This window comes from Bos grunniens, chromosome 3 (assembly GCF_055505025.1).
Source record: "Bos grunniens cultivar Pamir isolate PY7600 chromosome 3, Bosgru_T2T1.0, whole genome shotgun sequence".
NCBI classification, from domain to species: Eukaryota; Metazoa; Chordata; class Mammalia; order Artiodactyla; family Bovidae; genus Bos; species Bos grunniens.
The window spans coordinates 117805670-117831362 of record NC_141167.1 but is presented as its reverse complement, the minus strand read 5'-3'; the positions used below and the strand labels follow the sequence as shown (position 1 = coordinate 117831362).

Below are 25693 nucleotides of genomic sequence, written 5' to 3'. Positions count from 1 at the left end.
AAAGAAACAAACAAAACAAAAAACCCAAGATAATAGTCAAAGCCATCTACTAGATTTGAGAACAAGGGACAGAGATTTAGTATATCATGTGGTCCAACCAACCATGACTGATAGATGGGGCGACAAAAACCCCTAAAAGAGCAAGTTCCTAAAAGAGCGAGTTCCCTAAAATCCCATGGTTGACTCAGCATGGGTCAACATGCTCCTAGCAAAGGTTCTTTCTATGATACCATACTGTTTCCCACTGAAACTTGTTCAGCAATGGTAAAACAGTCTGGTTATGATTGGGAAGAAGTGATGTAATGGGGAATGTAGAATGATATGGCCTTGGGATGGATGGGGGAAGGACAAAGGTGATGCAAAACATGTATAAATCACTTCCGTGAACAACTATTTGCACCCTGGTTTTCCATAATGAAGGATGCAAAGGTTGTTGGAATAGGCCAAGATTCCATTTTTTTTTATTCAGATACAATGCAGACTAGATCCTGGAAAATTCATTCTATTTCAGTAGGGATTTGGAATTCCAAGTCCCAGATTTTGAATTCCAACAATATAATGATTTTCAATGTTAATAGCAGAATATCCCATGACTGACTTTCACTGTTTGTGATGTGGTTCATACCTGGAACTATTCTGCAAAAATGCAGCAAGTATCAAAAAACATCAGCTATCTTTTCTTGTGGACACTGGGTCTAGATTTGGACAAGAATGGTTAGAAACTTAAGATAATACCAGACCACCTGAAGTGGTCAAAAGACCACTGATGTTCCACTTTCCTAGGGTTGCCAAGACTAGAAACGACCTTCAGCTGGGTCCAAGAACCTGAGGAAGGTCCAAGTTGAAAAGGATGAGGCAATCGTTTCTAACTTATCTGAAAGGAGGTTTTTGAGACTCCTGCAAAATCACCCACAGTGTGCTGGCAACCTCTTCATTGCAGACCCTCTGTGTGGAGTTCTTTATTCTGACTAGACCCACTTCTGCTTAAGCTAAACACAGGCTGAAGGAATCAGCACTGGCGGGGAGCAGCGGAAGCCAGGCTTCAGTTCAAGAAGTATGCTGCTGCTGCTAAGTTGCTTCAGTCGTGTCTGACTTTGTGCGACCCCATAGATGGCAGCCCACCAGGCTCCGCCGTCCCTGGGATTCTCCAGGCAAGAACACTAGAGTGGGTTGCCATTTCCTTCTCCAATGCGTGAAAATGAAAAGTGAAACTGAAGTCGCTCAGTAAGTGTCCGACTCTTCGTGACCCCATGGACTGCAGCCCACCAGGCTCCTCCGTCCATGGGATTTTCCAGGCAAGAGTACTGGAGTGGGGTGCCACTGCCTTCTCCATCAAGAAGTATAGATGCTCACAAAACAGCATCTACTTCTTTTGGCAAATGTTAAGTGAAGTTTCCTGCTAAAGTAGGCCTCTTCTCTCCAGTTCCCCCTCACCCCCACCCTTTTTGTAAATAGCAGCACATCTAATTCTTTGGCACGTGACATAATTCTGAGGAAAACTTTCTCTGAGAGATTTCAGAACTATCACTACTGGTCTCAATTGAGACTGGTGGTGGCATTTGAGGTTCAGATCAAATAAGAAGTATGGATGGATTCTCTGAGTAGACAAAATGTAGATGGGAATTCCCTGGTTCAGTGGTTAGAACTTAGCACTTTTACTGTCGAGGGGCCAGGTTCAATCTCTGCTCGGGGAACTAAGATTCCTCAAGCCACGTGGTGTAGCCAAAAAAAAAAAAAAAAGTAGATACATATAAAACTTGCCTCCTTTTCTACTTCATATTAATGCTGAAGACTCCAGGTCCATAAAAATTTTACGTCATGTATCTTTCCACATCAACAGGCACCTCTTATGGTTATTGCTCTTGGGGGAAAGGGGACACTCAGTGACATTTTGTGCCTTCATTCCAGTGCAATCAGTGACATGTTAAAATTCCTACACTCCATCAGCTACAGAGTGAGGATATCCAGAGAGGACATGTGAGTCCTTTTCATTTAAAAGTTCCATTCACTGACTCTTAAAAAGTTCCTGAGTTGGGCAAAAAAAAAAAAAAAATGGGCCAAGGAATTGACCCTGTTTGAGAAAATGACATGAGAAGTGCTGGTAGCTCTCCAAGTCAATGCAGAAATGCTCATCTATCTGAAGAAAGGGAGTGCACAGAGCGGGGAGCTCCAGCCCTGTTTTAACTGCACTCCACTGAGTCTTCTACTTCTGCTGGCTTTTCCAGGTTACTTCCCTGGAGACTTTCTTATACACACCATGAGCTGACCTTGCCATTTTAAGGCTTTGAAAGTTCAGGAAGGCCAGGCTCCCAAGACCCTGCCAGGCAATACCACTATGGCCAGGCTTTGGGCTGAGTCCTCTGGGGTGTCTTACCTGGGACACTGTGATGCCGCACTTCTTGGCTAGCTCCTCTTTGGCTTCCTCACTGGGGTAAGGGTTGCTGAGATGGGAATAGAAATATTCATTCAGGATTTCCGTCGCTTGCTTGTTGAAATTTCGTCTCTTCCGCCTTCATAAAGAGCAAGGAAATCACAATGACAATGGACAAAAAAAGAAGTTCACAACAAACACATATAAAAAGGGAGAGGAGAGGATCTACATTTGGGAGAAGACATGTTTTTGAGTGAATGAGAGATGTGTTCTAAGGGGCCGGATGGTGAAAGCATTTCTTAAGGTGTTTGTTGTATACCTCATCATGCTCACTGTGGGGACCCTGAGCAGAACAGTCACATGTATTTATACAGAGTGGTGAGCACCACTAAGTTTCAAAATCCACCGTCTTGGTTTTGAGCCCTAGACAAAATGAACACCGGCTGGGTGATTTGGAATGCCTCTCCAGACCTTAGCTTCCTCAAACGACAGTCAAAAGAGTCAAACCAACCTCATGCGGTGAGAGGAAGGGAGAAATGAGGTCATATCAATATATAGACAGGACTCAGCACAGTGCCTGCTGCTGCTAAGTCGCTTCAGTCGTGTCCGACTCTGTGTGACCCCACAGATAGCAGCCCACCAGTGCCTAATACATGACAAATGCTAGGACTTCCTGGGGATTCTTCCTACCAGGCCCCAGGCCTCAGATCTGATCCTTCAGAGCCATTAATACAAATTATTCATTTTTCAAAACTAGTGAGGTAGCTACGGTTATTCCCATTTACCAATGAAGAGCTGAGTTTAAAAGTTGCTCGTCTAGTACGTTACAGAGCTAAAATATTATTTCAAGTCTGCCTGAGTACAAAACCCAGCCTCTTTTTATATACAAATTGCCTCCTGGCAATTACACAGAGACTCTGCAGCCATAAGTTAAAAATAAGTTATCATTTTCTCTCTATTCTATCCCCATTGTAAGTGCATGCGACATGTTTAAAAGGCTTGGGGAAGAGGGGCAGGAACGGATGGAAATTAACCCCCTGACTGCTTGACCTTCCTTAAAAGGAGAGAAACAGTACTTCTTAAGCAGGAACAGCTGCTAAATGGTGAAACACAAGCCCAGAGAAATCTTTTTTAATATACAGGTTGCTAAAAGGAAGAAAACCACTCTTTGAATAAAAGCATTTTTATGCCTTAAAAAAAAAGTGCTAATTGAACTAATTTAAAGTGAGAATCACTTTATGGCCTCTTCCCAGCTAAGGCTTGGGGAGAGCTGGGGTTTGCTTAGGGATGCTGGACTCCTTGCAGATGTCTGCTGCCCTCCTCGAGGGGGCAGGGCCTCTATCTTTAAATTAGCTCCATGAGCACTTTTGCCTTTTTGCTTTTATCAAAACCTTTTCCTTATGGGAAAAAAAAAATTTCCAGAACATCCCTGGTTATGCCAGGATATCAAGTTTTCCAATTTAAGCCAACGGAAAGCACTGATCGCCTTGCTAGACAGAAAATTCAGCTAATATTGTATTTTCAGGGTCCCACTTGGATTAATTAACACAATAAAGTGCCTGATTTTACCGGATGAACACCATCTGTCCATAGGTATTAACCACATCTGTCCAGACTATGCCAAGCCCAAGTCACTCTCCCAAATCATGCTGAGTTTCTGGGTCACCCAGCATCAGAAATTGGGCAGATTAGAGTAAAAGGCCCAACTAAAAAGGAGATATGTATTAAAAGCTCTTGCATGATGGGAATTTGAGGAAGGTAGCCAAGCGGCTAACCCAGTCTCCAGGCTAGTCTTCAGATAACCTCTGGCTTTCTCTTGGCCTCAAGAAAACAGTTGTTTTAGGCCTGGGGAAGTGGCCCCTGAAGGCTCCTCTAATTGGGAGTTGTTTGCATTAGCGTTACAGTGTATTTCTTGGGAGTCTTCCAATTGAACTCACAGGAAGCCTCTCTGGAATGAGTTGGGGTGCTGGGATTGTACAGACAGCTGTTCCTGACTCCTCCTGGGGACGTGCAACCTTCCTTTAGGGGGTCGCATCTACTCTGATGGCCGCACTGATCATCTTCTGCAAGGTCTGTCTCAATCCAGGGCCTTTGAAACCCCAGAATTAGGAGTTTACAGAATTTCAAGAAACCCAGGGAAAATAATATACTTCTGACAATAAGGTTATTTGAACTAAGATGCCTGGTTTCTTTGCTCTGGCTGGAGGGGTTTTCAGCTTGGTGAGTTAACACTTGTTATTTCAAGCCAACCAAAAGCTTTGATTGTTGGGTATCCAGGTAAGTGTAGGAAATGTGGAAGTTGATGAAATTTTAGGAATGGAAGCTTTGGAATCACAGTGATTCAAGAATGAGGAGTGGAGGCACCACAGACCATCAAATGTGTCATCTCTGCCCAAATGCCTCTCCTAAGAGCCAATACCCCATTTACCACTGCGTCCATTTGCAACTGCATATTCCAGACACTTCCAACAAACTGTTTCTATGACAAGTATCACATTTCACTCAAATCAACTTCATTTTCATTTTTTCCCACATTATATAATAGTATCACCATACATACAAAGTTCATTATATTTGCTAATTTGCTCATCCATTCAATTGTTTGTTCGTTCCTTAACTATTTGCGTACCTAACACACAGCAGAACCTGGGAATGATTCTCAATTCTCCTCACTCTCTTCCCTTCACTGGATGATTGGCCCCAGAGCAAGTCTTACCAGTTCTATTTTTCAAATCTATCCCTTCTGTTCCATCCTCAGTGTCACTGCTTTTTTTGAAATGGGTTTAGAGGAACTATGGTCTATTGTATAATGGTCTTACTAAAGTTGTCCAACAGCACTTCCTACAATGAGGAAAATAAATGTTCTCTGTTCCCCTATTGGAGTAGCCAGCAGCTGCTATTGAGTGGCTGAAATAAGATGTGTAAAACTGGAGAGCTAAATTTTTCAATTTTGTTTACTTATATTTTAATTAATATAGATTAAAAATCAAGAAGCCACAGACTAAACAGTAAAACTGTAGGCTGAAATCGTGCCCAAATAGCTCTCCTGGGAGGAGAGCCTGGACTCTCAGCCATGGGGTGCCCGAAATGTCTTCAGCACCTCCTTCTTTAATCTTATTCCATCATATACCAATGTTTATCTGAACATATTTCTCTCCAAATATTCGAGTAAAATTGGGAAGGTATTTTGTACTTATTCTGTATTTCCCCAGTTTGAGAAGCAAAAGCCTCAGCTAATCCTTAAGAAAATGACCACAGGAATTCCTCTAAACCATGGATCTGATCATAAAAATAATAATAATGATATCAATAATAATATACCATAGTGATCCTTATTATATTACAGCTGAATTATGGTGTGAATACTATGCTCTAGACACTATATTGTAAATATGTTATCTTATTTATTCCTGTGTATAGAATTATTCCCATTTTGGAGACACAAAAACTGAGTCTTAGGAAGGATAAGCCATTTATCCCGGATCACACATGTAGTCAGGGTTATAGTAAGAATCTGAACCCAAGCGGTGTAATTGGAGAACTTTCACCTTTCCTTCCTTAAACAGCTCAGAGTTTCTGCTGCTTCACAGGACAATCCGCAATCTTTGCTGGCACAGTTAAGGTCTTTCAGTGGATCAAGCCCATCCCCAGTGTCTCGTTTCCCACCATCCTACACATGCTCTTCCTAATTTCATCTGGCTTCATCATATGCTCCTCTATTCCCCAAAGACACACACGGCGTTCATGCTCCCGTGCCTTTCCATACCACTCTGTGTATTTCTCTCCCACAGCATTTGCCACAAGTTTACATGTGTCTTCCCAACTAAACAGCAAATCCTCAAGGGGAGGAGCCGTGTTTCACATGTATTTGAAACCCTGGTGCCCAACACATAGTAAGCACCCCAGTCAGTAATGCCTGTCGAAGTTGAATTACGTTGTTTACTTTGCTTCTGTGATTCCTTCTATTTGGTAAACGTCATAGTCCTCTGAGACTCAGCACTGTCTGCCTCTCCCCAGTTCTCCAGGCTCTCTCCCCTTTGGGTGAATCTGGTACTTGTACTTCCTGTGATCATGTGCAGTTTATGATCAGTTATAAGAGCACCTGTCCCAGGAGATTATGAGTTCTTGAAGGCGGGACCCACATTTATGTGTATTCTTTTCATTTTTGTTATTCCAGAGGCTAATACAGCATTTGGAAGAGTAAAAACTCAGTTATAAAAGTAAATAAATTTAAATGTAGTGGCAGTGCAGCCAGACCATATTGGATGCCCTTTCCTTTCTTGCAATCCTCTTTTTAAATAATTTTCTATAACCTTAACTGGAACGGTGGAGTGCAGAGGTATATTTCCAACCATGTGCTTGCTGCTTTCTCCAGCAAGATGTTATTTTTTACAAAACAAAGTTAAAATTATTGTATTGCTTGAAAAGCATTAAGAAGGTTTACAAGTTCCATCTCAAAGACTTATCACAGCACTATGCTCGATATAAAACATGCAATAATAAAAGTTGACTGAATGAATGAGTAGAATTTTTAAGTTAAACTTTCCTGGCACAGTGAAATCAACATAAGGAAGAAAAGAAGGATATGACTCAAGTGGACAAAACCTGGCCAAATGCTCAGCTGGGGAGTATGGAAGGCAGACTCCTAAGAAGATCTGTAAGATTCCACTCTGGAGCACTCCCCCTGCCTTGAATGTGGGTGTTGTGGGGACAGTGGAAATGATAGGATATCATTCCTATGATTAAGTTACTAATCAGGTGACTTTGTGTTAATGAAATGGGAGATTAGGTTAAAGCCTTAAAATGGTGACATTATCCAGGAAGAAAGGAAGCAGCCAAGCTGTAAGCCCTGTCAATGGGAAGGGTGGGTTCTATGAGCTGGCGACATCAGTCCTATTATCACAAGGAACTGAATTCTGCTCCCACGGGAATGAGCCTCAGCTGTGAGCATGGCCTCAGCTGAGCCCCGGCTTACAGCTTTGTGAGACGAGGGCAGAGGATCCAGGTTAACCTGCTGTTCCTGAACAACAGAAACTATGAGGTAACTTTGTGTTGGTCTAAGCTGCTAAATTTGTGGTAATCTGTTCTTCAAGAGCAGAAAATACAAGGAATGTTACACAACAAAGCTGTAACATTCAATTCTGCATACCCATTATATTAATGGGTATGACTAATCCTGTTACTAAATCAAGTCTCCCTTGTATTTCATTTGTCTTCCATGAAATCTTTTCTTAATGAAGCCCTGCCCATCAGATGCGTGGATTAGAGCAGCATGTAAATATCAACAGTGAGTGTGTCTTTCTTACTAAAGTGTGTTTAACTAGCTTTCCCAATAATAGATAGCACTAGAAGCAATGATATTAACTACTTTGATCACGAGGTCCAGGCAAACATTCATTTTTGAGATGGAAAAACCATTTGCTCATCCTTGTGTTGGCATTTGGGGTCATATTCTTTCAGTGATACTAAATACACTCTCAAAGTAAATGCTAATAACAATGACAACTGATTAATTGTTTTAGTTTTGAACCTTAGCTCAGAGGCAATGATTCAAAGGTTGCAACCAAAGCAGGAAAAAGATCCTCTCTTATGATTACTGTCCTTCTGGTGCCAACTAGAACAATCTAGGCAAAAGCTGATGGGAGGGAAAGGAACTGTGTACAAAGCTTGCCTGGTTTCATGCCTTTTGGAGTCTGACCTTCAACTGGGCACAGCTGAGTTACTGAAAGAAGAAGTCCTATGAGAAATTGATTCTGCTCCTCCTTTCTGATTTCTTCTTTCTTGAAAAGAACCCAGTCTGGGCCCAACTTTTTTATTTTTTTCCAATATCTGCCAACACAAATGCCAACACCAGCATTTTAACGAGGGGAGTTACCACGGGGGCAGAGTGGTGGCGACCACAACGCAGGGGAAAGGAAGACCCAGACACAGGCCGCCAGTCACTCACACTTCATACCGCGGGGAGCAGCCTGCTGCAAAGAAGCCAGGCTGGCAGCAGGACAGGGCAAGGGAGATGCCTGGGGCAGGGGTGTCCTGCTTCAGCAGGCCTGGGCCTTCCTTCGCTCAGCACTGTGCTCTGCTGGGAAAAGCTCTCTTCATCCGTACTTTCTCTTGACTTTATGTATTTCTATTAGGCCAGAGATACAGTTGGCTGGCTGACATTCCTATTTCATATTCCACATGACCCAAAACACAATGAATGAAAGGGAGTTTAGGAGGTGCCAGGGAGCTCTAAAGAGGTTTGTGAACTGTAAAGACCACAGTGGTGAAGACAGAGAAAAGTATAGGTAATGGAGCTGAATAGTCTATGATTTCTAAGGTGGAAAAAAAATGAAAAAGCAGAGAATGTGTATGTCTGATTGAGAAGGAGCTCAACTACAGATCATTAAATGGTATATGACCATGACATAGCTAGTGTTTTTATAATAAAAATCATATATCGGGGTTATATTCAGGAATTGAAACAATGAATGATGAAATCTGCATTTATAGAAAATGACAAATTTAAGGTGAGCTGTGGATCACAAAGGATATCTATACACTGAAAACTCATGTATTAGATCAATTATCAACACCACTTTCTAGAGTAGATGAAAGACATGACTAGCACTATCTTACAGGCTGGATAACAGAAGCCAAAGAAATCAAAAGGATTTTCACAAATCCACCAGTGTAGAGAGTAGTGGGACAAAGACTGTCTGTTCTATAGTTTTAGTTTTTGTCCTAAAGGACTTTTCTATCCATGGTTTCAACTGGATTCTTTGAACTCACAACTTAGGTCACACGTTAGTGTCAGAAAATTTTAAATCTTGATTGAAAATCTGGCTCATATGAGACCAGTCCCTTGGCCCTCCACGCCCAAGGGACCATGTCTTCTTCATTTTTGTGCCCCTAAAACTCAGCCCAGATATGACACATGATAATCTAGTTATAAATATTTGTTGAAGCTAACTAGGTACCCTCTGTGCCAACATAAAGTGTGGCAGAGATTCCCAGCTCTCACCTGGAACCATCTTTCTTGAAGAAAAGATGTCATTGCAATATCTGGCTAGCCTTCTATGGGCTTATAGTTACAACCTATTCCTGTGAAAGAGGCCACTAATGGTATGAAAACAAAAAGTCCTGCTTCTTCTGTCCCTGTAGCTAAATCATCCTGTTTCTCATGCAGAGTAAGTAGCAGTGGCCATAAAAAATATCCCATTCCCACATTTTCCTGGAGCTGTATAAAACCCATGGCTATCCACCCTTGCAGCCTTCCTTTCCCTGACCTTTCTCAGGCTACTACTTGGCTCAGCCTTGAACAGAGCCTTGACAACGGAGCCTCTGGAGAGGGCCAGCTTGGATTCTAACCCTGAATCAGTGGTTCTCCCAAAGGACAGGCCTCTCCTGGGGACTCACCTCGCATCCAGGAACCGGGAACGCAGGATCATGACGGCCTCACACGTGCTCTGCTTGAGCTGCATCTGGATGGAGCTGAACTTGCGGTGGATGATACTGACCATCCGCTCGATCTCCTTTGGGGAAATAGGCCTGGTCCGGCTTTGTTCTCGCAGGAGGTTCATCACATGGGTGGTGAACTCGTTACATGCCTGGAACGGAGGAGGACAGACACGGGGCGTGGTAAGGGTCCTGGCTGTGAGGCTGAGCAGGTCTTTCTAGAGACATGTACAAGTAAAGAAAATTGGGCTAGCTTGTGGCATTTTGTCCAAAAATAAATAAATAAAACAAACAAACCCAGAAACCCCTTTCAGCCCATTTGATTATAATTTTCATCACTATGTGGATTTTTTTAAAGGGGAGAAGAAAATTTACAATAGTTTTTCAAAATCAATTTTTTTCTTGATTTTACTATTATGAAAGATGAGAACATGTATATTAGTATAAAACTTCACAACCCTTCACTCCCATGTTAACAGCTAAAGAGAGTCTGAAGTCAAATACAGCATGAACTTTTTGCTTTGCCTTATTTCTGTTATGCTAAAGCTTCCAAATATTCAATTTGGCATAAAGAGTCCAAAGAATGGAATCACCGAGTTAAAAGCTCTGATGACTTTTCTGTGAGATTCTCATTAATCTACTTCTGCTTGTAACATAAGAACTCCTTCCTATGCTGGTCTTCTGAAAATCCTCTATGTCTATAACACAAAGGGAATCTGTATAGAAACAAATTCAAAACATGATTTAGAGGATTTAGGAAATACCTCTGCAGAGAGAAAACTCTAAGGTTACAGACCAATATACTATCAGCTCTGGAAGTGAAACTGGAGATCATTTTTCCCACCTCCTTATTTTACAGTTGGGAAAACTGTGCCCAAGAGATGAAGGCCCCCAGCAAAAAGCAGCCTGAAGACTCCCTGAACCAGGCAGGCCAGGGGGTCTGTTCTTTCCCAGACTCTGAACTTGCTCCTTGGAACACCACTGCCCTTTCTTTTAGTTACTCTTACTTATCATTGTAGTCTAGTTTTCTTAAGGAACATTCAGTAAAATATCTACTCACACTTAACTCGCAGCAGTGTTGGAAAACTGTGGAAAATTTGTTAGCAAGAAAGGCAAGCTGATGCTCTGAAGGTTGAAGACCTAGGGACTCAAAAGTGTCCAACTTAATACCACAGAATCATGTTCATTAATGCTAAAGCCGCACTGCTATTGTTTTTAAGAACACAAAGCTCTTCACAGCTGTCAGTTATGTAGTAACAGTAACACATTCACTGTTCATTTCTTGAAATCCTTCGAGGTTTGCTGGCCAAAGATACATCAGCAGACATACCCACTGGGCTGTGTCTACACTGGGGGCTGGGAAGCCTGGTTTTTGACCCTGTCTCCATGAGTATGTGGGCAATTGCTTTCACTACTCAGCGCCTTGCTTTATTCGTCCAAGAGTGGATTTAATCATTCCTACCCCTTTAACAAGGCCAGCAATCCTCACACTCCTTGTACGGTGACCTGTGGATGGAGTAAATCACTCACGTGAACAGGGCAGCAGCTAAGAGCACAGACCGCCTGCGTTCACACCCTGCCCAGGAACTCACTTCACTGTGGGGCTTTGGTTAGTCATGTAAGACCCCTGTGCCTTCTCTTTCCTATCTGTGAAATGAGGACAGTACCTCAAAGAATGTGGTAAGGACAAGATGAGTTACTGTGTGTCTGGCCATAGAGTGTGTCTTTATTATCTTTTTAAAGTATAGGTAACTCAGTAACCCAGCATATGATTACAATGGGGCAACCCTCTCCAGGCTTCGGTTTCCCTCGTGGAACAAATAAAGGGGGTCACAAATAGCTTCTTTCCACTCTGCAGGTATATATATGCTGAAGATGAAATCCACAGAAGATCAGGTCCATAGAGCATTTTGCCCTTACTATGAAAATTGCTACATAAACACAAGATCTTATTATAAGCTTCATCTCTCCCCAACTTAAACAGCCCCTTCACCCCCAAGCTGTACAACAAAGGGAGGAAAATAAAGCCTGGCAGCGAGTTGGCTGGAAGTCTGTGAGGTCTTGGAGAAGGATGGCGGGGAGGTATGCTGCAAGCATCCCCCTCTGGGCTGCAGGCCCTACCCCCCCACCCGCCCCCGACTTGGTGGGGGTTCAAAGTGAGGAGGGGCTGGACGTGAAGGAGCTATTGTCAGGCACACACCCTCTCTGCTGGGAAGCCACAGTACTCAGCTAATAATGTGCTTCATTACAGTGAATAAAAATACTCACGATATCTGGTGTTTATTCACGGCATTGGATGCTGGGCCCCTTTCTGCCCTGCCCTAAACAGACAGTGGAGTCTTTTCACCCACTGCTGAGGTGCAGCAGGGCAGCTGCTCAACAGCTGCTTGGGAACACACGACAGACAACAGACAGGAACTCCAAGTCCATTTAGGTGGGCAGAACACAATTTTCCAGGACCTGAACTACCCAGGCCTCCTCCTCAGTTCCCCAAGCTCAGCACCTTCAGAAGCTGCACTACTCTGGTGAGGCCAGGTTCTCCCGATGGGATGGGGAGTAGGAGTGATTAATTAATTAAATAGAACCCTCGCAGGCTGAAGGTTTCTGTGACAAGGAGACTGCTGAAGGCTGTCCTAAAGACAGTCACCTTCTGGAGCGACCCCTCCAGCTGCCTCTGGTGACATCCCGGGTTCCAGGGCAAGGGCACTTCGAGGAGCAGCTGACCCAAGAGAAGCTCTTCACAAATCTTGCTTAGTATAAGCAATTTAATCCTAGAATTGAAGCTTCCTTCCTGCACTCTCTTCAGCTCATCTTCATCTCTAAGTCTTTCAAACTGGATTTGGCTGCCAGTTTCAGCAAGGAATATAACTGGGATCTTAAGACTTCCTTGGCTGTGAAAGGACTACTTAACCCACCCCAGTTCAGCCTTGGAGACTAAGCCTTGTCAATGTCCTGGCAGCGTTACTTACAAAAACTGAAGAACTCTGCAAAGCTACAAGAGCATCTTTTTTTGTTTTTTTTGAATAGCACTTGGAAGAAAATTCAGTTTTCTGATATCCTGGTTTTATCTATCAAAATATGCCAGCTTTTTTTTTTTTTTTTTTTTTAGCTAGCTCTTAAATACTTCAGCTACAGACAAGATCGGCTGAAAAGGTGTTTAACAACACTTTTTAATGAAGAAAACAATTTCCTTCCTTTCTTTCTAATCCAAGTCACTAGAAGCCTTCCTTATGTAATAACCTCAGGGTGAAACAATGGCTGATTCAGGTCTTTTTGGTGGGGGTTAGGGAGGGAGCACAGGATGCGTGGGAAGGGTGAGGAGGGTTACTGTAGTTAATTACTGGAGAGCTAATTGATGCTCTGGTTATCTATCATCACCAAACTAAAAACAAAACAAATCAAAACAACAGAATCGACTCTTAAATAGTCAATCCAGCAACCACCTAGGTATTATTAAGAGACTGACATTTTTACTAAGGTTTCCTATTTTTTAAAAAGGTCCCATGAGGAATGCTTACAGAAAAAATGAAGATCTATCTTTCAGACTTACTAGCTAGAAGGTTAATGGCATAATTTCCTCACAATCTGCCATTTACTGTAATTAACAATACAACTAATATTAATAAATTATTAAGCACACAGCGTGTTAAACAGTATTCAGTTCCTACCCAGAAAATGCCCAAAGAAATAAGGAAATAATTTCTTAGTACTTCTTAAGAATAATAAATTCAGACTACTACTACTACCTTGACCTAACGTGATCCCACACGAGACTGAACTAGACCTGCCTGTGAATGTCTGAGGGTCTCCTGCGGAGGGGTGGGTCGACAGCGGCCTGCCGCAGGGATGGGACACTGGCGCAGCAGCTGTGGGAGACGCATGTTGACGTAAATCCTCCTGGTAGCCATTAACTCTACCATTGAGCCTGCAGACTTCAGGTCTGGGTCATCTCAGACCAAACAAGTAACAGAGGGAGTACAGCCCCAGCCATCAGCAAAATGGATACAGTTTACGTTCCCAATTTCCAGCATTGTTGTTATTCAGAATACGTAGGTATCTATGAGAAGTTTCTCAAGGAGAGTATTTTTATCACTAGTCTCTCTTAGAGAGCATCAATCTATTCCATGAAAGTACCAGAGAGGACAGGCCAGTTACTTCACTGTCTACAGACACCCACACTCGTTCCATATTAAGTGGAGCTGGGTATTGCTCCAATAACAGCCTTGGGCTAAAGGTCCAAATCTAGATTCCAGGGTAATCTGTTCCTCCTTGGATGTGTGACCCAGATATATCATCTAACCTCTCTGACCTCCGTTTCCTCACCTGTATCAGAATGGAGATGATGACAGCCATAAAAGTGCTGGAATAAGTGCAGTTAGGTTGATAAAAGTGTTTTAGATATTTTGGAAGAAGATGAAAGAGTAACAAGGCGGGGTGGGGGGGGGTTAAATCAAGAAGACAGTCTGCTCTTCTTTGTTGCTGGCAACCTGGGCTACAAATAAAGCTAGTTTTTAACACCATCCAGCCTAATATCCATCTCAGTTGTAGGTTTGGGAGGAAGCCACATTCTTTGTACCCCTGGAGTTTCCTGGTGGCTCAGATGGTAAAAAATCTAGCTGCAATACAGAAGACCCAGGTTCGATCTATCTCTGGGTTGGGAAGATCCCTTGGAGAAGGGAATGGCAACCCACTCCAGTGTTCTTGCCTGGAGAATTCCATGGACACAGGAGCCTGGTGGGCTACAGTCCATGGGGTTGCAAAGGGTTGGACACGACTGAGCAACTAACACGACCTGGAAACCAGGTCTAGACAGGTTGTTATGCCAGAGACCAAGCTTAGTGGTGAAGGTACAATGGGAAAAGCATGGGGAGGAAGACCCAAGTGGCTAGCTAGGGACCTTTACAGAAAATGCCCTGTGAGTTTTCCCAAACTACGCCCTAGGTTGGGGCAGGCTGTGAACTCTAACATGATGGCCCAGGTGGGGAATGTCATGGATCCGCCAGCTTACCTGAGCTGAACCTCTCCTGGGGTCTGGTAAAATATCTACAAGAGTCTACATCATGATAAGAATGTTTCTTCCCCAAGAGGGTCGAGGGTGATGATCCACAGGTTCTTACCACAAAATGACTTTTGTTTTGCTCCCCTTGACACCTCCCTACACCTGCCTTTGGCTGAAATTCACCACACTTGGCTTCCAGCTTCATAGTAATCTTTTCCCTCATAAAAGAAGAGACTTTGTAGAAATCCATTTCAAAGGTAGATAGGAGTGCAATAATGAAACTTTCACTTTAAATTTTAAAATGCCTATTTCTATTTTAAAATTTATATATTCTATTAAGTTTGCATTTGCCTTTTACTTAGACTGTCCTAAGTGGACGGTACAGGGTCTTCTACATTTTGATTTTTTTCCTCCCTCTTCTTCTATGATTCTTAAAAAAGAAAGAAAGCCAGAAATCTAACAATTCTATGAAAGTACGTTAAACTTAGAATTTCAGGACAATGTCACATCCAACAATATGACAACCAACTAATGTCAGCTAAATAATGGGAGGAAATCCTGATGTTAAAGGACCCCTAGTAAAATAATGTTGCTCATACTGACCAGAGGAAACAATATTGACATTTAAATTCATGTGTGTGTGGTGGGGGGCACTCTAGTAGAGAGGGGTGTTGTTACAATTAGAATACCATACAACATCTATATACTGTTTTATGACTTAAAGCGTTTTTTAAGCTTTTCCTTCATATGATTTTTTTTATGGCTCTCTGATAGCTTAGGCTCCAAATCCACAGCTCTTTGCTGAATACTACCAGCTACTGAGGTAGAGAATGTGGACCACTGGATCCCACAGACCACCAGTAGCGTGTCAGGGCTGGAATTCAATTTTGTCTACTTCCAGGGGTCCCCTGAGACCCTCTACTTTTTTTATAGAGGGAGATGTGTATCATTTTATATACTATATATAAAAGTCAGAGTATGATGGACTTCCATTTGAACTAATCTGGGTAGGGTGAAGGAATTTAAGGCCAGGTTTTAGTTATCCGTCCCCACAGGCTTCCATGAGCACTGGTGGTGAGGCATCCTAATTAATGAGCACACAGGGCTCAGAGGACCCCCACACACACACCTCCCCAGCTCACCTGGTGACTCTGCTCATGACTGTAACACCGAGAGCCCCAGAGCTGCATGCCAAGGGACAGCGCTCTGGAGCGCCAGGGACTGTTTCTGTACATAAGACTCAGTTTCCTAAAATCATCATTTAAAACTATTTTTTTAAATGATCTTATCTCCAGTTTGCCTGAGTTTTCAACAGTGGAGACCCTGGACTTGATGGGCTCAAGTTCAACAAGTGGCTCTGGGGGGACGTCAGAAACACTGGATCCCGGACGGCAATCTCCAGGAAAGGCTGCCTGCCTCCGACCCCTCCTAGCTCGGAGTTTCATGATTTCTCCGCCCTGCCCTAAAGGGCTGGGGGGCCCAAACCCCACATGGCTGTGAATACCTGCTCGTATTTCTCCAGCTCCGTGTGGTAGATTTGTCTGATCTGTGAGAGTTTGGCTCTGTAATCGGAATGCTCCACTGAGTTGTCGGAACCGGCGCCTCCAGAAGCAGCAGCCGCCGCCGCCGCCGCCGCTGAACCCCCGCCCTTCTCGGGCCCCGCCACCCCCTCGGCCAGCAGCATGTTGTCCAGTCGCATCAGCTGCGGGTCTGTTGGCTCCTCTTCCTGGGCTCCCCGGATACTCAAAACTGCAGGGAGATAGAAAAGAGTGGGGAGGTGTTGACAGTAACCCAACGGAGTAACATTTAAAAACAACAGAAAACTCCCAATACATGATTTGGCTGAAGAAGTCTCAAATCACTTAACAAAAAGGCATCTGAGCAATGGGCGTGCAGAGGGCTGGAAAAAGAGAGGGATGGGAGGACAAGAAAATACAAGGAGAGATTTGATTTGTTCCTGAAATTAATGATACTCCTCTTATATGAGGTGCCTAGAACAGTCAAACTGATGGAGACAGGAAACAGACCTGTGGGTACCACAGGCTGGGAGAAGCGGGTAATAAGGAACTAGCAATGAACATTACATTTTGGGAAGTTACATTTTGGGAAGATGAAACAGTTCTTGAAATGGATGGTGGTAATGGCTGCCCAGCAATGTGAATGTACGTAACGCCACTGAACTGTACACTCAAAAACAGTTACCATGCTAAGTTTTGTTATGTCTATTTTACCACAAAGAAAGAAATTTCAAATCCACGAAAAAAAAAAAAATTATAACAGAATATAATTTTCACTTTCATCCCCAAACTGCTAAATTTTAGTTCAAGGAATAGCATTTCTTTTCTCATTTCTAATTTTAGATTTTCTGTGAGTTTGTTATTACAAAGTTTTTACACTCATTGACTTTATGATATTGGATCAGCCTAAGTTTTCATTTCTAAAATAACCTAAGTCAGGCAAATTCAGTTAATTTGAGTAAAGTGTGAAGACCTCTGCTCTGGACTAGGGATTTCTATTTTCCAAAACTGAGATCAATTTATTCCAGGTGGTAAGAGCTCCGTCCTGGTACAAACAAGGGCGAGGTCCTTTAAACAAGCTGCCTCAGGGATTCAGAGAAGCTGGGGTTCGGATAGGATGAAGGAGGCTTGGCTCCACGAAAGGCTCCTTTTTATTAACCCCCCACGACCATTTGCGGGGCATGAAGGGGTGATTTGGACTGAAAGAGATCAAGTGATTTAGTAAGCCAGTGGAAGAGAGCTAGGCAGTCTCGTTTTACTACCGCCATACAACCCGCCATAAAGTAAATCACTCATCTAAACCCAGTTTAGGCGTCAGCAGCCAAGTCTTTGTTGAGAGTGAACACGAAAAGGGCATCTAATTAAAAAAAAAAAAAACAAAACTGAGGGCAGAGTAGGGAAGGAGGGATGTAACTAAAGGTAGAGAAGAAGCAGACTCTGCTCGTTCGAATCCTGGGGGTGGAGATGCCAGAGTCCAGGGGGCCGGGTGCGTGTATGAGCAACAGCGCAGCACAGTCTAGAACTGTTTCTGGCCAGGATACATCTGGTGAGCCCCACGGGGACAGTGACAGGTGCAGCCGCCTCTCGACCCTCAGCAAGGCAGCCCCACGGGGCTGTGACAGGAAAGGTGGATCTGAGCTCAATCCGAGGGGACATGGAGACGTTCGGGGCATTCCATCACCTGTAATACCAGCATAACTGCTGGCTGTGCCCACATGCTCCTGGCTTCTAACAGGTCTGACAAGAAGCAACCTTGAAAGTTGTTTCAAAGGAAAGCCCGAGTCCTGTGCTAAAGGAAAATGGCAGCATCGCTTCTGTGAATGAGGCAGTCAAGTGGACAGTCAAGCACGTGGCCCGGGGCAGCAGTTTAAAGGCCCGGGGTAGACACACGTACCCCTTGAGGGAGTGAGGAAAGACAGGAGGAGGCAACAGGAGTCTGTGGGGAAGGGGGTTAGCTGGCAGGAAAGAAGGATACAGGGAGAGCCCACACTTCAGGACCCAGGCTCTCCTCTTGCAACTGAATTTTTAATGTTCTGCTGCAGTAACATAAAATTGCTATACTGGTGACAGCAAAGGTTAGAGGATTGTGGAGTTTAATTTTGTGGACATTTTTCCAATGAAATCCTTCTTTTGCAGACTCAGAAGACTTACATGGGAAATCATCCCCCTGGTCTCAGAATAAGAAAGATTTAATCATGTTATTCAGTTCCTTGAACTTATTTACTCCAATCTTCAAGAACATATCACCACTAACAAAGATTTCCTTAAGAAAGGAAATGAATGCTGCAACCGTTTCCTGAATGCCAGCCAGCCCCTAAAGGTGTGGGGTGGCGGCGAGAAGAACGTGGCCCCCCAAGCAGATGGTGTTGGAGCCCTGGGGCCTCTCCTTCCTCACCTGTACAGCCCAGTGAATGCTTCCCGCCGAGGACATTAGTGTGTGGGGTTTATGGACGTTTCCCCAGTGAATTTCATCGAATGAATTTTAATTGCTTTATCAACAAAATACCTATGGGTCATTTAAGAGTGAAAAAAGAATCACCTCTGAGCCATTTGGTAATTGTGGCACTTTTACTTAATCATTAAAAAATTGGTACTGGGGCAAAATTTGACACTAATCCACTCTCTGGAATCCCATGACCAATACGCTCCAGAAGAGGCCACAGACCTCGGCCAATGGGAAACCTCCTCAGGATGCTGAGGCTGGTGGCATCTGAGCCGGGCCATGACGCCTCCAAGCGGCTCTTCCTCATCACTCCCAAACAATTCTTCCTGACAGATCCAGCACTGACAGCTCTCAACAGTGTAGCAAAGTAAAAGAGAATAACATCAACCCGTGAGGATATACTTTACTGGGGCTACCTACACACTGCCTTATTGAGGCGATGGTAAGGATGATCGGACCTGAGACCAACTCACGCACCCCATTAACTTATTCCTCTAGCAAAATTCCATTTGTTCTGAAAAGAATGAGACAGAAAAGGAGTCAGGCAGACACAGAACAAAGTGCTGGTACTGATTCATCCAGGTACGAGGTAGGTGACCAGGTGGTCACATTACTACTAGTACTTCCCATGTGTCCAGTATTTACTTCAATGAATATTTTCCCTTTCCAGCCCTTCTCAGTTGCACCCACATCCATGCCTCACTTTTTCTTTTAAACAATCCATGGGAAGCATGAACTGTCCACACCAAGGCTGCACACCTACCTACTTAATGTTTTTCTTGATCTTAAAATCTAACTGCTTTTAAATGAAATAAAGGAAATGCTAAAGCTGCCAAGGACACTGAAAGGAGACCCTGTAACCCCCTACCCACCAAAGAAGTCCCAGGACAGTCGCAGAGGGTAAAGCCCTAATCTATACTACTGGAGACATTTAGTAGGGCAAAAAAACACACATACCCACACAGGAAAGGGTTATCCTTTTGCTTAGCTTTTGTATCATTTGATGAATCCTGGAAACAAATACTCTTTAAAAAGAAATTTGGATTCACTAAGATTTAATTTAATAGGTTTCCAAATGTGGCCAAGAAGGAATAGGTGTGATAGAAATGAAATACACCTTGCTTGCATTAATCCTTAGAGTTCAGGACACATAAATTGGCTCCAAACCAGAGATTTGAAAAAAATAAAAGAACAGAAAAAATAGGAAAAACAAACCCAACAGTCCTCTTCAAATTATACCACTCAAATTAAACTCAAATCATTATGAAAACAGAAACTTCAGAGTATGTATCAGAACCACCACCACCAAAACTATTCTCACACACACACACACACACACACGCAACATAAACAAAAGAAAACCTTCCTCTTCCACTGTCTAACACAGGAGATTCTGGTTCTGAGGGTCTTGGGCTATGCATGTGTGCCGCGACGAGGCCCGGACCAGTAAACAACACGGCATGGACCGATCTCTGCCCAAAAGGAGCAGGATCTGAAGGTACCACTATAAAGACAGGTGTTGGGATTCACTGATACGGAAGGCTGTTCAGCTAGAGAGTTAAAAAAAATCCCACCAACATTAAATAAATAAATGAAAAGGCCAATACGTCTAAGCCAAAGTGACGCTACCTATTTACTGCTTGAAGCCAGCACTCTGCCAAATAGGAGACAAAATGATTATTTAAAAGCTCCTTTTTTTATCTCTGTGGCACCACGCAAGTCTCAAATGAACCTTTCACCAGGACACCAGAGATGTTAACACTCATCCTCCAAGATCCAATTTCAACCAGCGGAGCTGTTACCTAATCCAGCAACCATCACATGTGATCAGGTTCCTGCTCCCCTGATGGGAGCCCCGCAGCCTCCCTCGCCTCCTCCCCTCTTTGCTCCCCAGCCCAACAGCTTTTACTCAGGTTTAAAGGGAAAAAAACCCTGTTTATGCCAGTACATACAGGATTTTAATACTGAGATTTGTACACTTCCATTACCAAAAATAAAATCAACTGCAGTGGATTTGCTCTGCAAAGAGGGTCACGCAACAAGATATTTAACCCTTTCGGTAATCATTCTTAAAGAAGGAGTTTCCTTCTCACAAATCTAACCCCTTATATAAGAGACCGGTCAAGACAGGTGAGTGATGTATACAGAAATTGTCACAGGCCCTTTAAAAAGCATCCGATGTCACCATCTACCTTGCTGCCATCACTGGCCCTGGGGTTAATTCTCTGGTGAACCTCCCAAGATAAGAAGGCTGTCACAGCACAGTCGGGGCTGCTCTCACAACTGGTCTCCTGCTGTTCTTTCTTTGTTTCTTCACACGCGGAGAAAAACAAACCAAACCCAAAGGCAGCTTCAAGATCCTTGGCAGGAGGGCAGCAAGCGGGTTGTTTTGTCCTTGGCTGAGCCCTGACACCGATCTAGAGCAGCTCCAGACAAAGCCCACTAGAGGGCACTCTTTCTTCACCAAGGACCGGTTGTGCTAGGAGGGCGGCTGTTTCCAGTCCCCAGGTTTTTTTAGTGCTGGGGGAAATGCCCCTGCTGAGATTCATGTTTCCAAGGGTGGAGCAGGCAGCAGAGGAAGAGGGCATATCTACTGAGAGGGTCGTCTTCAAATTTGGACAGCCGTTCAGGGACCCAAAGCTGGGCTGACAGAGAGAGATGATGGAAAGTCAACAGACAGGTGGGTCTTCTGGGCTTCCCAGGGGGCGCCTGCCAGTGCAGGAGACATAAGAGACACAGGTTCGATCCCTGGGTCAGGAAGATCCCCTAGAGGAGGGCATGGCAACCCACTCCAGTATTCTTGCCTGGAGAATCCCGTGGACAGAGGACCCTGGAGAGCTGCAGTCCAAAGGGTCGCAAAGAGTTGGACATGACTGAAGCGACTTAGCACGCAAGCAGACAGGTGGTTTGGGAAAGGGCATGAGGTGTTTCCAGGATGGGAGCCCTCATGCTTTCTGGCCAATTTCTTTGCTTGATTTGAAGGCACAAGACTGAGCTTCCATGCAGGTTTTCCACAGTCTATGAACTGGTCTTCAGTACATACGACCAGAAAAGCTGGGATAGTGAAGCTCTCCCAGACTCACCTCCCAACCCTGCTCTGCTATCTTCCAGGGGGTCAGAACTTTGGACAGAAGTACGGGACAAAAATATGCTGTCCTTGCATTTTTTAGAAATAGAGCAAAGTGCCTGCTTCCTGAAAATATCACAGTTAGACCTTTTATTTGTTCAGAAAGTACTTGTGCACAATGAATTGCATCACCTTATAGAACATGAAGTAATATTACAAACTTAGATAGCAGATAACTGAAGATTACAAAGGCAGAGCAATTGGGACAAGCCACAACTAGAATCTAGGTCTTTAACTCTTATACACTTTATCCTCTACTATAACATTAAGATTCTGTCACCAGTGGTAATCGAGTGGATGTGCTTTCAATTCTGCATATGTGGGCATGTATACACACACACGCACACACACACAGTCTTTTGATGCTCAGGTTGTGGCTGACGTGCAAGGCAGAAAACAACCAGACATGAGGTGGGGAAGGGAGGAAGTTCTTCCTACTGACCTCTTAATTTCCTTAAAATTTCCTCCAAAGCTGGTCTTCTTCAATTACTTCTTTCTGCCAATAGGACCATCCTGATTAGAGCCACTGAGCCATGTGATAGAATGCCCTCTCCCCTCTCAGACAGAAAAATCCACTTACCACAATCTCATCCTATTTCAAATCTCCATTCAGCCTTTCTCAAGAAACCTACCCAGATAATAGCTAGAAATGAGCTCCCTTGCCACTGAGCCACCAAGCAAGTATTAATACTGTCTGCACCACAGACATAGCGCATCTCAGAACCACCACCGTCACACCGGCCACCTCGCCAGCAAGGCTGTGAAGCTTCTGAAAAGCTGTCATGATCTATCCTCCATCTATGTATCCCCCTATGACCTCACAGTGCCTCTGGCACTGAGTAGCTATTTGAGCATCTCCTAATGTATGAGAAAGAGTGCAGGAGGGAAGGCTGCAGGATGGGCTCTCCAACGATCCTGTTCGTAAGGCGGCCAGCTCCTTATATATTCGCTCCTTCTCCCTCTGGTCCAGTTACAGTTTAGACCAGAGTTTCCCTGGTGGCTCAGAGGTTAAAGTATCTGCCTGCAATGCGGGAGACCTGGGTTCGATCCCCGGGTTGGGAAGATCCCCTAGAGAAGGAAATGGCAACCCACTCCAGTATTCTTGCCTGGAGAATCCCATGGACAGAGGAGCCTGGGGACCCCAGTCCATGGGGTTGCAAAGAGTCCGACACAACTGAGCGACTTCACTTTCACTTTCTTTATCTTCTGGTAGAGGCCCTTTCCCTCTGTCACATCTTCCACCCCACTTCAAAAATCTGTCAAATCAGCCTGAAAATGCTAAACACACAAACCTACACTGTCATTAAGCTACAGCCTTAGAACCCACAGCCTGGCATGTCCCCAGCAAGCCAACATTATCCATGACGAAGGCTCTGGGTGTTGGGAAGGCCTGGCATGTGACTGGTATCTGGGGAAGAATTCCTAGGAGGGCTGACAGTGGCCCCCAGGGAAGGGGCTATGCATACCGTGTTACCCAAAGGAGCCCTCTGAGGAACGAACGCTCAGTTCACTCAAACCAATCACTAACTGAGCACCTCGAAGGAGCCGGGAATGGAGTGGATGCTGAGATTTCCAAGAAGCCCAGGGTTAGACTCCTCCAGTCCCTTCAGTGTGAGCACATCAAGTTGTCAGAGTAGGTGGAAAGCAAGCAGAAATCCCAGGGGACACATACCCTCTAATCCTTCCTCTAGTTTCTTTCATTTCCCACAAGCACCTGCACTCTCAAATCGTTAAATTCCAAGCTTCTGCTGCAAAATAACCCTGACATATTTTGATTCTTCTGAACCCAAAGGTGGGACCAAAATCTGATGTCAGTGGTTTGAAGCTTAAGGTATTGTGTCCTGATATTTTCCAGTACCAACCTTCTCGTTTGTTTGATGAAAAAGGTGTTTTGTGCATTTTGAAAAGAGTCTGTTTATCCAACAAATGGAAATGACTGACAATTTGATTTCTTGAATTTTACAAGCCAGCCTGAGAATGGTTGCCAGTCAGAGTTTCTGGTGAGCATGGAAGAACCAGTGACCACCTTAGTGGGGACCATCCAGTGCAGGCAGAGATCTCTGAGGCCGCTCAGATGAGAAGTCCAAGTTCCTGGAGGCTTCAAGTGTGAAAGCCGTGCTTAGACTGTGTGCCAGCTCTTGAGATGCTCAGGGACATCCAGGCTGGGATCCGTGGGTCTAGGCTTTCTTATGGCATCACCAGGTCTTTAGACATAAAGATAAGATGTCTTCTAGCCCTTTCAACCTTCCTTGGTTTGTTAGGCAGGTAAACCAAGCAACAGGACTCGAGGGCTTTAGTCAGTCAATACCAAGAAGCACGGTATCCTGCAAATATTCACCGAGCATCTCTTATAGTGCCAAGCACGGTGCTGAACTGCAAAATAAACTGTGGTCCAGAAACGACCTTAAGGATACATTCATGTCTTCTTATTTACCCACTACTACTATGTTCAGGGCTTTATGAAAAGTTTTAGGGCAGAAGGTAAACATAAAAATATATGACACTCTTGAGATGGTTTTAGAGTTTTTGCTGTTGTTGTTTATATTTGGGGGTTTTCTTTAGAGAAACGTACCGTACTTTTTCTTGTCATCTCTCTTTCTGAGCCAGGCTGCAGTGGCTCTGGTCACATGCATTTTCTACTTCCCAGGAAACACTCGGGCACGGATCCCGATCACATGTCCCCTGCTTGGCACATGGAGCCTCCTAGGCCAGCTGGCAGAGAGCAGGCTCATGTGCTGGGCAGCAGACTCCTGCCTTCCTGGATGGGCGCCGGCTGCCCGGGTGAGGGGGCATTGGTCCTTAGTAACTTTAGCTTGGACTGCTGCTGAGGGACACCCTTGGCTTCAAGAATGGCTGCAGAAGTTGGGAGGAGGGTGTGACATCACAGCAGCCTTGGCCTGGACTACCATGCCTGGAGGTGTGAGAGAAGAACAGCTCCCGGGGAGGGCCAGCGCAGGGTGCAAGAAGCCAGGACGGCAATGGTAGCCTGCGATGCAAGAAATGGTTTCCTACTCAGTTGTGTATAAAATGTGTGAGAAATTGAGAGCCACTGGTTGGCAGCTTGCTGTGCAATCCCAGAGATGCAAGCTTCTCTCTACAATGCTAGTTTCTCAAGGAAGTGACACCATGGGGAAAGCAAGAGAGCTTCTCACCGTTCTCTTGGATTCAGATGATAACATCAATTAGGCACCTAGCACATTGCTGGCAAGTGCTAATTCTTGACAGATTTCCTCTCCCATCAGAATTCAGCATCCTCCCAAAGGGCAAGGATGGGCCTCAGCCCTCTTCCGTGAGCTCCACAACATGGCAGGAAGGAAGAACACGGGTACAGAGCAGAGTCCGAGGCTCCCACTGCACGGCCTTGCCTTCCTTAAGCTCAGTTTCTTTATCACCTGACAGTAAATAATATCAACCACAGCTTGACTCTCATTAAAGGATTAAATAGGTTTATTTTTACAAAAGCACATGTCCGTGCTTGGTAACTGGTTAGCTTTCAATAGTTGGTTAAATCTACATCAATCCCATTGATAAAGGTCCCTTTGGGAAGAATAAGAAAGCAAGACAGATTCCGAGTTAAGAGTTTGTTTTTTATATGAAAGAAATCAGCAAAGCGGAAGGAACCAGGCTAAGTCAATGAGTATACACACACACACACAAGGCTAAGTCAGTGAGTACACACACACACACACCAGGCTAAGTCAGTGAGTACACACACACACACCAGGCTAAGTCGATGAGTATACACACACACACACCCACAGCAGGCTAAATCAGTTAGTATAGACACATATACCCACAC

The 25693-nt window shown here is 44.3% G+C and overlaps 1 protein-coding gene across 4 annotated transcripts in view; it reads right to left on the bottom strand.

Moving 5' to 3' along the window:
- Positions 1-25693, bottom strand: part of PBX1 (PBX homeobox 1) — a 334444-nt gene that overhangs the window by 83252 nt on the left and 225499 nt on the right. For all 4 annotated transcript variants that reach the window (XM_086394561.1, XM_086394560.1, XM_086394563.1 and 1 more), the window contains exons 4-6: positions 16312-16556; positions 9770-9960; positions 2375-2510 (exon numbers count right to left, since the gene is read on the bottom strand). In XM_086394561.1, coding sequence (XP_086250687.1) covers positions 2375-2510; positions 9770-9960; positions 16312-16556 — 572 coding nt within the window. The remainder of the gene's footprint in view (positions 1-2374; positions 2511-9769; positions 9961-16311; positions 16557-25693) is intronic.